At 40.6% G+C, this 16,891-nt stretch overlaps 1 protein-coding gene across 2 annotated transcripts in view; it reads left to right on the top strand.

The window, feature by feature from the left end:
• The first annotated feature begins 610 nt into the window (after nt 1–610).
• BIN2 (bridging integrator 2) overlaps nt 611–16,891 on the top strand; it is a 28,825-nt gene continuing 12,544 nt past the window's right edge. Inside the window, exons 1-7 of one of the 2 annotated variants that reach the window (XM_027768155.1) lie at nt 611–658; nt 7,629–7,683; nt 8,781–8,876; nt 13,104–13,211; nt 13,531–13,616; nt 14,988–15,063; nt 16,122–16,204. In XM_027768155.1, the coding sequence (XP_027623956.1) occupies nt 8,841–8,876; nt 13,104–13,211; nt 13,531–13,616; nt 14,988–15,063; nt 16,122–16,204 (389 nt within the window). In that variant the 5' untranslated portion in view covers nt 611–658; nt 7,629–7,683; nt 8,781–8,840. Of the gene's footprint in view, nt 659–7,628; nt 7,684–8,780; nt 8,877–10,369; nt 10,461–11,172; nt 11,269–13,103; nt 13,212–13,530; nt 13,617–14,987; nt 15,064–16,121; nt 16,205–16,891 lie in introns of those variants that run through there. The other variant, XM_014584097.2, reaches the window with a different exon arrangement.

Below are 16,891 nucleotides of genomic sequence, written 5' to 3' on the forward strand. Positions count from 1 at the left end.
TTCCTTGTTGAGCGGAGACAGACATGGATGGCATTCATTTCTGGTTGCGTTTCATTTGTATTAGAACTTCTCAAAGTTTTCCACAGGACCCTCATGAGAGAAGAGTTCCCTGCCTATCTCTCCAACATCATCTGTCTAGAAGAATCTGTGGCGATTAACTGGAAAAGGGTCTTTCAAATGAAAAATGACTTAAAGGTTCATATTTTATCTTCAAAAGCAATGTACATTTTACATTTTTCTCATTAATCCATTTTTAAGTATAATGCCCCCCTCCTTTTCCTTAATAAGCAAAAAACAAAACCACTTTAACAACAGCATTTCAGGAAGATATACCTTATTCTGAGCTTTATATACACCCTTTAGCACCGTGCTACATACCCCTTCGTTCTCCCAATAGGAAAAAAATTTAAAAAATAGAATTTTTTTTTCAGTGACATGTTATATTCCTAATTCTATAGGGATGACAGGAGGGATAACCCATGCATCTGAGACTTTGAAAGAAGCCAGGTCATACAAGGCCAACGGATAGGAGAGACTTGACTATAACCTTATGGGCCTTTTCATCTTATGTTCACAGGTACTGCAGAAACTGGGGAAAACTGTAGAAACCAAAGATGAGCGATTTGAACAAAGTGCCAACAATTTCTACCAACAACAGGTAATCTAGAGGGTGGAGAGGGAAACTTGGAGAATATCAAAGACTTGAGGGCTGAGTGGCAGAAGAACAGTAGGTTCTGCAAACCAGCTATCCATCCTCCCACAGGATAAGGGGCATAGGGTGACCTGCTGTTTATCCTTCCTCTGGGAACCAGAGAAACTTATCTTCCCTAGTCTTGCTGACCTTAGGATTTTAGGGGACAGATAACTGTTCTTTTTTTCTAATAGTTCCCTCAGGACTTGAAGGTACAGTGGCATCACCACATCCATGGACAACATCAACATGAACCTCTGCTACCTTTGTTTTTGGATTATTCACTTTCTCAGGGTGCCTCTCTCCCACCTTAGGGCTCTTCTCATCTTCATTGTACTTTGTTTTTTACATTTCTTTGTTCACTACATTTTTCCCACTTAACTCTTTAGTCTAAAATAATTCCTCCATCTTTCATCTATCATTTCCACAAGTAAGCCTCCTATTCTTATTGTTCTACTGCCTCAACTGGGTACTGTGGATAATTTCACATAAAAAATTTACATTAAGACATGGGTGGGGGACCAGCAGTTAGTGTAATGGCTATGTCGCTGAACTCCCATGTAGCCAACCATGGTTCAAGTCCTGGACCCGGTGGCTTAAACTCATGCCAGGTACATGTGCATGCATGCCCAAGATCCTGAGAGGACAATGGAAGAGAAGGAACTGCGGTGTGGCCATCCCCACTGGGGGGTGATTTCTCGCTTTCTGTCTCTATGTCTCTCTCTCTGGTGAGCGCACGCGCCCTATAGCAAAAACCTCTCCAAAAAAAAAAAAAAGAAAGAAAGAAAAAAATGGGTAACAGAGGTTTAACCTCCATGGGATATTATTTTTTAAATAATTTTTTCCATTTAACTTTATTTATTATCATTATTATTTTAATTTGACAGGGTGGGGAGTGAAAATGCAAGCCATCAGGTCCGGGACTTGAACGACAGTTGGCCATCTGGGAATCCAGCACCCTCAACCACCATGCCACTTGTCAGACCTCCATGGGATATTTGATTTTCCAAGTGCAAGGGATCATGTGTGGTGCTTTATGTATATCATCTCATTTAAAGTTTATATTAGTCTTGGAGATTGCTACCCTCTCTTATAAAAGAAGGAAATTTTTTTTAATAATTATTTTTATTTAGCTTTATTTATTTATTTTTATTTGACCAGAGAGGGACAGAGTGAGAGAGAGAGAGGGAAAGTGAGAAATCAAGCAGCCAGGTCCGGAACTCGAACTGCAGTCTGCCTTGTGGGAATCCAGCACTCTCAACCACCATACTACCTGCTGGCCCCAAAAGAAGGAAATTATTAACTTAAATATACATCCTATTGCAATACGATTCTCACGCTTCCCAGAGTTAAGTAAAATTTCACAGGTTAAGGGCACAGTCTTGTAGGACAAGATTGCCCTTACTTTAGGCAATAGTTGCAAACTCTGGGATTCCCAGGCCACCTGCATTTCTGACCAACTGACTACAAATTTTGGGGTTCCTACCACCTTTTTACATTTTTAATATTTTTTTTATTATAGAGGTTTTTGCTCTAGGACATGTGTGCTTGCTAGAGAGATAGAAAAGACAGAGAGACAGAAAGTGGGAACTCACCCCCCCAACGGGAGTGGCCATGCTATATCCCTTCTCCTCTGTTTTCCTCTTGGGTTTTTAGGCACACATGCACACATGCCCTGTGTGAGTTTCAAGCCACCAAGTCTGGGACTCAAACTGTGGTCGACTACATAGGAGTCCAGCGACATAATCATTATGCCACTTGCTGGTCCTTAGGGTTCCTACCACTTGCTCAGGTTTAATAATCCACCAGAATGACTTTCAGAACTCAGGAAAGTATTCTACTTAAAATTTATTATAAAGGAAACAAATTAGGGACCAGCACCATAGCCTTGTTAAGGGAGCTAGGTCCTACGTGGCTGACCATGGTTTGAATCCTGGCCCTGGTGGCTTGAAAATCATGCAGTGCATATGTGTGTGGACTCACCAGAAACAGAGTGAGAGGGAGAAAGCACTCCCCCAATGGAACATGCTTACACTACAATCACTTCTCCTTCTTCTCTCCATCCTGTTGAAATTTTGGGCACATACACACACACACCTGGTGTGTTTCTCAAGCTGCCAAGGTTGGGATTCAAATCATTCAGTGATCCATGTGGGATCCAACTCTCTTAACTACTAGGCCACAGGGCTGGCAGCCTAAATGGAAAAAAATCAAACATATACAAAGATAATGAAACTTTCTGTTTTCTTAATTTGTTAGAAGGTGCACGTACCTGCCAGAGAGAGAAAGAGAGAGAAAGTGAGGAAGCACCTCCCCCCCCAACTGGGAATGGTCATGCTACAGTTCCCTCTCCATGCACATATACCTGGTGTACCTTTTAAACTACCAGCTCTGGAACTCAAACATTGCAGCCAGTCATGCAGGATCCAACTACCCCAACTACCACACCACCGGCTAGCCCATATACTATTAATATGCCTGTATGTGCCCATCATTCAGCTTTAATAATTTATCAATTAATAGACAATTTTGTATCATATATGTCCTCACTCACTTTCTTCTCTCTTGAATTATGAAGTAAATTCCAGGTAGTATACTATCTTATTCATAAAAATTTCTTTATGAATCTAAATTTAAAGACTGTTTTAAAATGTAATCACTGGGTCCAGCAGGTGGCGTGGTAGTTAAGGTGCTGGACTACCACATGACTTACTGACTGTGGTTCAAGTCTCAAACTTGGCAATTTGCTTTCTCACTTTCCCTCACTCTCTCATTGGTCAAATTTAAAAATAATAATAAATAAATAAAATTAAATAAATAATTCTAAATAAAATAAAATGTAACCATAGTACCATTATCACACTAACAATGTTTTTCATAAAACATTTACTCATTCCAACCAATCATAAAGTACATCAAGAATAAAGAATAGGGAACCAGCAGTTAGTGTAATGGCTATGTCTCTGGATTCCCACGTAGTCGACCGCGGTTCGCATCCTGGACCCGGTGGCTTAGAACTCACGCCGGGCGTGTGTGTGTGCGTGCCCAAGATCCCGAGAGGAGAATGGAGGAGAAGGGATTGTGGCGTGACCATCCCCCCTGGGGGGTGATTTCTCGCTTTCTGTCTCTCTGTCTCTCTCTGTCTGTCTGGCAAGCGCACGTGCCCTATAGCAAAAACCTCTCAAAAAAAAAAAGAAAGAAAGAAAGAAAGAAAAAAAGAAAGAAAAAAGAATAAACATTAAAAAAAAAAAAAAAAACCACACAATGAGAACTGGGCATGGTGGCAGAGGCCTGTGATCCTACCTCATTGGAAAGCCAAAGCATGACAGTCACAAACTAGGGGGCAGTATGGTCACTGGAAACCTTGTCTGAAAGAGCCAGGAGTAACTGACTACAGTTCAAGTCCTAGAGCTGGCAGCTTGATAAACATGCAAAGCACTCATGTGTGCATGGCCATAATCCTGAGAGGAAAATGGAGAAGGGATTTTAGCATGGCCATACCCCCTGGGAGGGGTGATTTCACTCTCTCTCTCTCATGTACACATGAGCACACATGCCTTAGAGTGAAAACTAAAAATTAAACAAAGTCTAACAATTTATCTTCATCTTTTCCTCCTGGATCTCCATTACATCAAACATTATCAGCACTTGCTTGGCTTTGGTCATGCTAGCTACACTTGTTTTCCTGGGTATCTGAGTCTATTTTTTTCCAGTAGGTAGGGTACCCCAAGATAAGAGCGTTCTCCATCCTTAGCATACCAGTCTCTTAGGACCTAGCTCTGTCCACTTGAGTGCTTAGGACAAACTTCCACAGTGAGTGGTTCATTAACTAAGGGCTGGGACTGTTTATATAAAGGGTGAGAAAGACTGACTCAGACTCTTTATGGCAATGCCAAGAATTTGGCAAGGATTCAGAAAGCAGGGTGATAAAATCATAAGATTTAGAGCTAGAGATGGCCTTACCCTGCATTTATAGATGAGGAAACTGAAGCCAGAAAAGTGGAATAACTTGCTAGTCGAGGGTAGAACTAAGTTTCTTGACTCCCAGACAAGTAAGAACCTAAGACTGTAAGAGTCATATCGGTCAGAAAAGGAGGAAGAGACTGGGATGATTCAGCCTAGAGACATTTCAAGGCAGTATGGAAATGATACCAGTGCTGTCCCATCTTCTCCCTACTTCTTCCCATCACTGCTACCTCCATACATACCCACCATACTTCATCTCCTCAAAAGAAAGAGCATAAAGGAAAAACATTGTGACTAAGAGGCTTAATTCTAAAGTGGGCTTTTGTCAGGTGTAGTGAAGAGCAGAAGATATTCACATTTTCTGGACTATGATATAAATAGTAACCCCCAGTTTTGAATAGTACACAATCATACATAGTAACTTTGATTAAAGTAATTTTCTTCAGCCCTAATATTTCTGTTTATTATAGTTGTTTCATGAGAAAGAAAGAAGAGAGAGAGATACCCTTGACAGGGTCTCTTCACTCCATGATCCCCTTCATCTAGCCCTCCAGCTAGTCAGAATCTTTGGCATGCATGCCTGGTGTGTTTTAGGTTGACCAAGGATCTGAATCCATAACCTGCATTACTGAGGCGAGGCCCCTTGTTAATTTCCATAATCTCCAGAACTCTTTTTTTTTCTTCTTTTTAAAATTTTTTGCTAGAGGGTATGTATTCTTCCTTGCTCAAGAGATACAGAGAGAGAGAGAGAGGAAGAAAGCATCCCCTAATGTAATGTGACCATTATTGGTCACATTACAATATTTTTTTCTTCCATTTTTCCACCCTGTCAGAGTTTTCACCATGTACACACACAAGTCCAGTATGCTCTTGCAAGGCACCAGGTCCAGGATTGGCTGTGAAGGATCCAACTCCCTTAACTACTTGGCCATGGGGCTAGCCCAGAACTCCTTCAAAGCTCTTTCGAACCTTGACTATTATAGTTTTAGAACTCTCAAAGTGGGGACCAGCAGGTGGTATAGTGGTTAAGGCCCCGAACTCCCACAAGACCAACCACGGTTCAAGTGCTGGACTCAGAGGCTTGAAACACACTGGGTGCATGTGCGTGTGTGCCTGAAAATTAAATAATAGTGATCTTTTCCCAAAGATTTCCACAGAAAATTTTAAGTCATTAGATAGATTTCTTTTTTAATTTTTATTTTTTTAATCCCATAATGTTTTTTCAACCTTTTGTGTGCTTAATAGCATATGTAGTACTGAACACAGCCAAAAGCCAATGAACAAATTCACAAGAAGTACTTTCTGGGGGACCAGCAGGTGGCATGGTGTTTAAGGCACTGAAGATTCCACATAGCTGATCATGGTTTGAGTCCTGGACCTGGTGGCTTTCTTTCTCTCTCTCTCTCTCTCTCCTTCTCTCTCTGTCTCTCTCTGGTCAAATTAAAATAATGAATGAATAAATAAAATGAAATAAAATAATTCTTTAAAAAAAGTACTTTATGGCACACTGAATAATGTACTTTGGATTTCGAATACTTCATCCCCTGAACTGATCTGTTCTGTCATTTAAGTTGGCTTTGTAGAGTACCCTTGAAGTAGCTGCACCTCTCAGTCCAGTCCCACACTACTGAAGTCAGGCTCCAAAACATCAACTCTCTGCTCTAAACTTCCTTTTTACACGTTTTCTAGAAATTGGAGTTCACACACACATAGGAAAGAAACCAGAATGGGAAGAGACCAGAAAAGGGCTTTAAATAACATGATGAGGAACAATTAAGGAAACCCACCAGAAAGAAGACTTGGTAGAAAGGCACATGATAGTTGTCTTTAAAAAAAATGGGGTGGAGAGAGTCGGAGCAGCTGGTGGCTTAGTGCTAAAGGTTCTGGATTCTCACACGGCCTACCATGGTTCAAGACCCAAACCTGGCAACTTGAAAATCATACTGGGCTCATGTGTATGTGCCCAAAATCCCGGGAGGAGACTAGAGAAGAAGGGATTGTGGCCTGACCATCACCTCGGGGGTGATTTTTCATTTTGTCTCTCACTGTCTCTCTCCTCTCCAGCAAAAACATGCACCCTATGGCAAAAATCTTTAAAAGGAAAAAAAAAATGTGTTGGGGGCCAGCAGGTGGCCTGGTGGTTAAATTGCTAGATTCCCACATGGCCAACCATGGTTCAATTCCCAGATTTGCAGGCCTAAAAATCATGTTGAAGGACCAGCAGTTGGTATAATGGTTGTGTCTCTGGTCTCCCATGTAGTCAACCGCAGTTTGAGTACCGGAGCTGGTAGCTTAAAGTCACGTTGAACGTGTGTGCGTGCATGCGTGCCCAAGATCCCGAGAGGAGAATGGAGGAGAAGGGATTGCAGCATGGCCATCCCCGCTGGGGAGTGATTTCTCGCTTTCTGTCTCTCTCTCTGGCAAGCACATGCTCCCTATAGCAAAAATCTCTCAAAAAAAAAAATCATGTTGGGTGCATGTGTGTGTATGTCCAAAATCCAAAGAGGAGAGTGGAAGAGAAGGGATTGTAGCATGGCCATCCTCTCAGAGGGGTAATTTCTCACTTTTTTTCCCTCTCTCTCTCCAGCAAGCACATATGCCCTATAGCAAAAAAAAAAAAAAAAAAGTATGGAATGGGACCGTCCAGGTGGCATGGTGATTAAGGCATCTGGATCCCATATGGCCAACTATACAGTTTGAGTTCCAGCAAAAATCTCTCAAAAAGAAAGAAAGAACTTTCAGGAATGATTTATGCTCCTTTTCCCCCCTTTTTAAAATGACAGCCTCATTGTATTGTCCAAGCTGCCCTCAAAAGCAGTTCTTTTGCCTCAGTCCCCTAGGTAGCTAGGACTACAGGTGGATACCGCCACGCTGTTTTCAATTTCTGCTTTTAACCTACTTTTGACTTAGAGCTCTGGAGCATCTTTTGAAATGTATCTTTTTAGTCACCAAAGGCACTTTTCCCTTTCAGGCAGAAGGCCACAAGCTATACAAGGATCTGAAGAATTTCCTTAGTGCAGTCAAAGGTAGGTATTACACACAGGAGAATCCAGAGGGCATTTATGCAACTACTAACATGTCTGGGGAATGGGGAAACACAACCATACTTAGGTTTATGCTTACCTGCCCTTGATTCCTGAAACTCTGTAGACCTATGAAGAGTGACCTTTGTTACTCAAGCCCCATCCAGCTTCCCTCACTGATAGGGTAAACCTTTTGAGTTTGTCCTTTCAAATTGGACCCATTGTGTCACCCATGTGATGGTACCAAACTACTTTTTGGAAACTTTATGACTGGACAGAGTTTTTCCTTTCAGTGATGCATGAGAGTTCAAAGAGAGTGTCAGAAACTCTGCAGGAGATCTATAGCAGCGAATGGGAAGGTCATGAGGAACTGAAGGCCATCGTAGGGGTAAGAGCAACATGGGCTTTTGTGTTCTTTAGCACTTACTTCTGTTCTCATCTCACAGCTCAGCTTCTTCATCTAAGAAAATATGAAAACTAAGTTCACATTGTCTGTTTAGTTTCAGTCAGAGGTTACATGAAAAAGTTGTAACTGTTAAGGTTTTCCCTAATCTCTTGTTTTGTTTTGTTTTGTTTTGTTTTAAGAGAGGTTTTTGCTATAGGGCGCATGCACTCGCCAGAAAGACAGAGACAGAGAGACAGAAAAAGTGGAGGCCCCCACAGGGGGTACGGCCACGCCGCAATCCCTTCTCCTCCATTCTCCTCTCAGGATCATGGGCACATACGCACATGCGCCACTGGGTCCAGGACTCGAACCGCAGTCGACTACATGGGAGTTCAGTGACATAGCCATTACGCTAACTGCTGGTCCCCTTAATCTCTTGTTTTTGAAAACTAACCTCATGTTCCCAAACTTGCCTATCCTTCTAGAGTCCAGGGCTCTTATCATGTGTTCCTGTTCTCAATCCCTGAATGTATGTCCAATCTCCTACAGGGAAGTTCCTTAGGGCAAGAGTTTGTCTTCTTTTTTTTTTTTCTCTGACACTTCCCCAACATGACATTCTCAGTGCTAAAAACAAGGGGAAAAAAGAGTTTGGATACTTCCCTGGAAGGCAATTGTTGAAAAGTGAATCCCTAACCAGGCTTTGTCTCTCCCACAGAATAATGATCTTCTTTGGGAAGACTATGAAGAAAAACTGGCTGACCAGGCTTTGAGGACCATGGAAAACTATGTAGCTCAGTTCAGCGAGATTAAGGTACTTGATTTACAGAATCAGTGCTAGGTATGGGTGGCCCATACAGTTTAGAGAACATATTCGATTAAATATTACCAGTAGAGTTAGAGCCCATGGTTAAGAAGAAAGTTGGATAGGTTAGGAAGAGGGTTAATGTTGAAGGTTAGACAAGAGGTTAAAACGGAAGTCTAGAGATCTTTGGAAGGTTATGTTTTTGTGTGTGTTTTTGATTTTTTGCTACAGGGTATGTATGCTTGCCAGAGGGGCGGGGGAGAAAGCATCTCCTATGGGGTATGGTCATGCTAAAATCCCTTCTCTTCTCACTCTCCCTCCTTTTCAAGATTTTGGGCATGTGCACACATGGATCTGGTATGTTTGTCAATCTGCTCACTCCAGGACTTGAACCATGTAGTTGGCCATGTAGGATCTAGCCACCTTAACCACCAGGCCATGGAGCTGGCCAGTGAAGGTTATATTTAAACTTGGATTTCAGTATGCTAGATTTGGGCTGGTTTTGAATTAGACCCAGCAGGTCAAACTGTCTCTTGTAGCTGTGAGAAACAACTGATGGGACTAAAGATATTTATCATATAGAAAAGGAAACTATGACTTGGGGGAGACATAACAGTAATCTTCAAATACTTGAAAGCCAGTTAGGTGAAAAGTGTCCTAAACTGTTTTGGAAAGCAGAATTAGAACTGATTTATTCATTCAACTAAATTTATTGAACACCTATTCTGTTGGGCACTGCACTAACGTTAGATTAAGAAGAAATTAGAGAAAAGCTAATATAAGTTTCTAATAGTTAAAGCTTTTCAAAAATAAAATTAAATACCCTGAGATGGTGAGTTGTTTTGTTCTCTATTCAAGCAAGAGTCAAACTACTTACCTTTTTTTTAGCCCCTTTCTTTCGCCTCTTTGTTTATTCTTTTAAATTGTGCTAGATTTTAATTGCTGCATCAAACTACTTACCTTGAATATTATACAGAAGCTTCATGTATTGTATCAAAAGTTAGAACAGATCATTGCAAAGACCTTTTCAAATTCTGTGATTGAAAGAATGAGATGAGCCAATAACATAATTTACTACTCCCTGGTATAATTTGTTGCTTTAGATGACATTGAGTAAAATTTCTATCAGTGTTCATAATAATTTAATATATTTATTGTGCTTCAGAATTTTTAATACAGCTCATATTCAGCATTTGATCTTTAAAATAACTTATATTGGGCTGGCCCTGTAGGTCAGTGGTTAACGGAGCTGAATCCCACTTGGCCAACTGTGGTTCAAATTCTGGCCTTAGTGGCTTGGAAAAAACATTGAGTGCATTTATGTGCATGCCCAAAATCCTGATGGGAAGGAGAACTAGAGGAGAAAGGATTGTGGGGTGAGGTATGGGGGTCTCTCTTTCTCTGACAAGTACACAACACCTTCTGGCAGGGTCACCCATGTGATGGTACCAAACTACTTTTTGGAAACTTTATGACTGGACAGAGTTTTTCCTTTCAGTGATGCATGAGAGTTCAAAGAGAGTGTCAGAAACTCTGCAGGAGATCTATAGCAGCGAATGGGAAGGTCATGAGGAACTGAAGGCCATCGTAGGGGTAAGAGCAACATGGGCTTTTGTGTTCTTTAGCACTTACTTCTGTTCTCATCTCACAGCTCAGCTTCTTCATCTAAGAAAATATGAAAACTAAGTTCACATTGTCTGTTTAGTTTCAGTCAGAGGTTACATGAAAAAGTTGTAACTGTTAAGGTTTTCCCTAATCTCTTGTTTTGTTTTGTTTTGTTTTGTTTTAAGAGAGGTTTTTGCTATAGGGCGCATGCACTCGCCAGAAAGACAGAGACAGAGAGACAGAAAAAGAGAAGTCACCCACAGGGGGTACGGCCACGCCGCAATCCCTTCTCCTCCATTCTCCTCTCAGGATCATGGGCACATACGCACATGCGCCACTGGGTCCAGGACTCGAACCGCAGTCGACTACATGGGAGTTCAGTGACATAGCCATTACGCTAACTGCTGGTCCCCTTAATCTCTTGTTTTTGAAAACTAACCTCATGTTCCCAAACTTGCCTATCCTTCTAGAGTCCAGGGCTCTTATCATGTGTTCCTGTTCTCAATCCCTGAATGTATGTCCAATCTCCTACAGGGAAGTTCCTTAGGGCAAGAGTTTGTCTTCTTTTTTTTTTTTCTCTGACACTTCCCCAACATGACATTCTCAGTGCTAAAAACAAGGGGAAAAAAGAGTTTGGATACTTCCCTGGAAGGCAATTGTTGAAAAGTGAATCCCTAACCAGGCTTTGTCTCTCCCACAGAATAATGATCTTCTTTGGGAAGACTATGAAGAAAAACTGGCTGACCAGGCTTTGAGGACCATGGAAAACTATGTAGCTCAGTTCAGCGAGATTAAGGTACTTGATTTACAGAATCAGTGCTAGGTATGGGTGGCCCATACAGTTTAGAGAACATATTCGATTAAATATTACCAGTAGAGTTAGAGCCCATGGTTAAGAAGAAAGTTGGATAGGTTAGGAAGAGGGTTAATGTTGAAGGTTAGACAAGAGGTTAAAACGGAAGTCTAGAGATCTTTGGAAGGTTATGTTTTTGTGTGTGTTTTTGATTTTTTGCTACAGGGTATGTATGCTTGCCAGAGGGGCGGGGGAGAAAGCATCTCCTATGGGGTATGGTCATGCTAAAATCCCTTCTCTTCTCACTCTCCCTCCTTTTCAAGATTTTGGGCATGTGCACACATGGATCTGGTATGTTTGTCAATCTGCTCACTCCAGGACTTGAACCATGTAGTTGGCCATGTAGGATCTAGCCACCTTAACCACCAGGCCATGGAGCTGGCCAGTGAAGGTTATATTTAAACTTGGATTTCAGTATGCTAGATTTGGGCTGGTTTTGAATTAGACCCAGCAGGTCAAACTGTCTCTTGTAGCTGTGAGAAACAACTGATGGGACTAAAGATATTTATCATATAGAAAAGGAAACTATGACTTGGGGGAGACATAACAGTAATCTTCAAATACTTGAAAGCCAGTTAGGTGAAAAGTGTCCTAAACTGTTTTGGAAAGCAGAATTAGAACTGATTTATTCATTCAACTAAATTTATTGAACACCTATTCTGTTGGGCACTGCACTAACGTTAGATTAAGAAGAAATTAGAGAAAAGCTAATATAAGTTTCTAATAGTTAAAGCTTTTCAAAAATAAAATTAAATACCCTGAGATGGTGAGTTGTTTTGTTCTCTATTCAAGCAAGAGTCAAACTACTTACCTTTTTTTTAGCCCCTTTCTTTCGCCTCTTTGTTTATTCTTTTAAATTGTGCTAGATTTTAATTGCTGCATCAAACTACTTACCTTGAATATTATACAGAAGCTTCATGTATTGTATCAAAAGTTAGAACAGATCATTGCAAAGACCTTTTCAAATTCTGTGATTGAAAGAATGAGATGAGCCAATAACATAATTTACTACTCCCTGGTATAATTTGTTGCTTTAGATGACATTGAGTAAAATTTCTATCAGTGTTCATAATAATTTAATATATTTATTGTGCTTCAGAATTTTTAATACAGCTCATATTCAGCATTTGATCTTTAAAATAACTTATATTGGGCTGGCCCTGTAGGTCAGTGGTTAACGGAGCTGAATCCCACTTGGCCAACTGTGGTTCAAATTCTGGCCTTAGTGGCTTGGAAAAAACATTGAGTGCATTTATGTGCATGCCCAAAATCCTGATGGGAAGGAGAAATGGAGGAAAAAGGGTAGTGATGTGACCATACCCTATTGGAGGGTTCTCTCTCTCTCTTTCTCTCTCTCTCGGTCTCGGTCTCTGTCTCTTTTTCTTTCTCTCTAACAAGAGGCTCCAAAAGAGATGCATCTTGCCATAGGCACAAGGTTAATGACTGGCAGATGTGGGATGCTACAAATATTTGACTTTGAGTGAGATTATCAAGACCATTTCTCCTGGAAGCTAAGCCAGTTTTTAATAGGTTCATAGGAGATATTAAAATGTAATAGAGGTTTCTATGTGCTCTTTAGGTTTGCCCCTTACTCTATCTCTCTCTGAGAATCTCCATTCTTCCCAGGTAGTGAGACAGATCCCTTGGGCACAAATCCTGTTAGTAAAATGTATAAGAGGACCCAAGAATTTTGCCTGTCTGCTTAACAGAATATTCTGTTACTAACATTCTGGCCACTGAAAAGTTAACCTACACCCTTTCTCCTCACCCTGGGTTAGGAAAGAATTGCTAAGCGGGGACGGAAACTCGTGGACTATGACAGTGCCCGACACCATCTGGAGGCAGTGCAGAATGCCAAGAAGAAAGATGAGGCCAAGACGGCCAAGGTAAAAAAGCAAAACACAAACAAACAAAAGAAACCTGGTAAAACCTTCCTGCTTCCCCCACATCCCTATAGTGGTAGCAGATGGCTAGGCTAAGATGAATAAAGGAAATGATAAATTTAGCATCCAGCATCCTGGAGAAATACTGTTTCCCCTGACAAGATGCTGTGACAATAGTCAGTCTTCAGGCTATGGAGGGCATGGATCTAGGGAAGGAGAGGCATGTCTCCAAGTAAGCCTAATCCCTCAAAAAATGCAAAAGATAAAGTCATCCTCTAACTTCAAGTTCAAGGGGATTTGTCTTGTCTCTTTCACTACCTAGGCAGAAGAAGAGTTCAACAAAGCCCAGATTGTCTTTGAAGATCTGAACCAGGAACTTCTGGAGGAGCTGCCTATTCTTTATAATAGGTAATGATGTAAGAGATGTAGGAAAGGGCTGGCCTCCTGGGCCAAGCCACCTGGCAGGCCAAATATGTTACCTTGTGGAAATAACCTTGACCCAATAATGACATGTAGCCTAAGCCCTGCCCCTCAGTTGCTGTGAGATATTAGGCAAGCAATTTTATATTGCTAGACCCTGGATTCTTCATGTACAATACAGATAACCACCTTTGCCCTTCCAGCTTTTGTGGGTTTGAAGATACCCTCTTCTTGGATAGGAGCAATATTGACAAGTAAAGTACTGTCATCATATGTACTAGAAGTATCCATTTTCATGCTCAAGTATGTATTGTTTTAAACAAGCTTGGTTCATAACATCCAGATTTATGCAGAAGATAAACCTTGGAACAACTATTTGCATTAATGAAGGTATCTTTGTTTCACAGTAGTTGTGTTTTAAATTTAAATTTTTCACATTGGAAGAGAAAATCTACACAGAAAATCCATCTGTATCCTATTTTCTTTTCATTGTAGAAGATATGCTTTAATATAATTGTTGTCAGAGGGTTTTTTGGTTTTTGTTTTGTGTTTTTTAGGTTTTTGCTATAGGGCATGTGTACTTACCAGAGAGAGAGAGAGACGATAAAAGGGAAAGTTATTAATCGCCCTCCAGGGAGGATGGCCACACTGCAAACCCTTCTCCATTCTCCTGGGATTTTGGACACACATGTATATGTGCCCTAGCCTGATTTTCAAGCTGTTGTGTTCAGGACTTGAACCATGGTCAGCCATGGTCTAGCAACCCAACCACCACAGAACCTGCTGGCCCTAGTCAAAGTATTTTTATTGTTACTTAATATTAGTCTATGTATGACAGAGCCTTTCTAATGACTGCATTCTAAAACATTAATTATGTGACTCCTAATTTTAAAAGAATTTAAACTTTCCCAATTCATTTCTAGAATGAGCCCATTAATGTACAAACAGGCATAAAAGTCCTGTGTTGTATAAAGTCAAACTACTTATTATTATGATCATTATAATTATGGCCTTATAGTTATATAGCCCTTTAAAAAAATTCTTCAAAGCATCATGTCTACTTGAATGCCTCAAGAGCCTGAATCAGATAACTTCATGAAACTAGGGATTTGTTCACCTTTGGTTTCAACGTAGGCTCATATTGTCTACTCTGGTTTTCCTGCACTTGAGTCAGGTGTGACTGACCTGGCTCTGATGAATACAGATCCCAGAATACTCTGAATCTCAGATGTGGGGTGTCTTTCTCTGAGGCACCTCAGTGGTGACTAGCTTTGGTTTAATCTCCTACTTTGTATTTCAGACAAAGACCTCCTTTACTATTCCTTATTTGTATGTATTTTTTGTTTTGCTTCCTAATAGTCGAATTGGCTGTTATGTGACCATCTTCCAAAACATTTCCAACTTGAGGGATGTCTTCTTCAAAGAGATGAGCAAGGTGAGAAACATCTAGCCAATTGAAACTCCTAGGTAGGTTTCTCTAGTAAATTTGAAGGTAGCTCTTATTTACATTATTTCTTTAAGTATTCATTATTGACGTTACAGATTGTGACTTTTATCTCATGACGAAACAATAGCATTTGATTGTGCTTAACTAAAGCACATATGTGCACTATCAGAGGGACTTTTCTTATCTTCACAACAACTGAAAAACACCTAAATCTGGGTTTCAAAATGAATAAAGGAGGTTAGGCCTGGGACCAACAGATGATGTATTGGTTATGTCACTGGATTTCTATATAGTTGGCCGTGGTTCAAGTCCCGGACCCAGTGGCTTAAAACTCATGCTGGGTGCATGTGTATGCATACCCAAAGATCCAAGAAGACAGTGGAGGAGACCATCCTCACTGGGGATGATTTCTCACTTTTGGTCTCTCTGGCAAGTGCATGTGCCCTATAGCAAAGTCTCTCCCCCCAAAAGGAGGTTAGGCCTATGGAAAGAACAACAGAAATGGGGAACCATCTATTGTTGCTGGAGAGCAGTGAAGGTGATGTTTAAGCACAAGTCATTTTCTTGGGTAATTGGTCTTGAATATATCAATCCTGTCAGTGATAGTTAACATGACCTCATAGGGTTTTTTCTAGTCCCGAGATTCCAAGATTCTTTACTATATAATATTAATTACACTCTAACAACACACATATTCTTCTCTTCAGTTTCTATGCCTAAATTATGATTTGTCTAATATTAAAATGAATTTTTCTTCTTTGGATCACTAGAGAGAAGCTGAACCTTGAATGTCAGTTACAGATACTGACTTGCTAGAGCTGCCAGTCTGATGGAAGAGGCAGAACTTAGGACAAGAGAAATGGGGGGAAGGGGCAATGGGACAGGACCCTGGACACCAGTGCTAGAGAGATGAGGAGGAATTACAGATCAGAGGTGAAAGAGTGGAGGTTTTTTTTTCTTTGGGAAGCTGCCTGAAAAAGAGAGAAAAGAGCTATGCTAATTTCTGATTCCCATTTGACTGGTATCTTCTTTCTTGCTGTCTCTAGCTGAACCACAATCTCTATGAGGTGATGAGCAAACTGGAGAAGCAACATTCCAACAAAGTCTTTGTGGTGAAGGGACTATCAAGGTGAGCAACTTCTGAGACTCTTTCTGCTTCACTTGTCCTGTGTGTGAACATATTCAACTTCCTCATCTCCGATCCAAAATTCTGTCCTTTCCTTTATATTAATATGCCTGTTGGTTATTGTTTGTACTTTGCCCCTAACTAAATTATTTTTCTTCTCATTAAATATTTCGGACATAACTAAAGGTAGAAAGAATAATATAACAGAGCCAGCCCATAGCGTAGTGGATAAGGGAACTGGATCCTACATGGCTGTCCATGGTTGAATCTGGCCCTGGCAGCTTGTAAAACATGTCAGGTGCATGTGTGTATGTGCCCAAAATGTTGGCAGGATGAAGAAATGGATAAGGGATTGTGACATGACCGCACACCATTGAGAGAGGTACCCTCTTGCCCCATTCTCTCTCTCTCTCTCTCTGGTGAGCACACATGTACTCTGGCAATAACAATTAGAATAATAATACAACAAATAAACATGTGCTTACCACCAAATTTAAGAAATCCATTATTGCAAATATAATTTAAGTTCCCAGTGTCCCTTCCTCACTCATTTTCTCTTCCCGCCTCCCTCAAAGGTAATTAATGTTAAATTTAGTATTTATTTCCATGCATGTTTTTTCACTTTTATTTCACACATACATGCACACATAAAATATTGTTTTGCATGTGTTAAACTTCCTATAAATGGAT

Source organism: Tupaia chinensis, unplaced genomic scaffold, assembly GCF_000334495.1.
Source record: "Tupaia chinensis unplaced genomic scaffold, TupChi_1.0 Scaffold145652_1, whole genome shotgun sequence".
Taxonomy (NCBI): domain Eukaryota; kingdom Metazoa; phylum Chordata; class Mammalia; order Scandentia; family Tupaiidae; genus Tupaia; species Tupaia belangeri.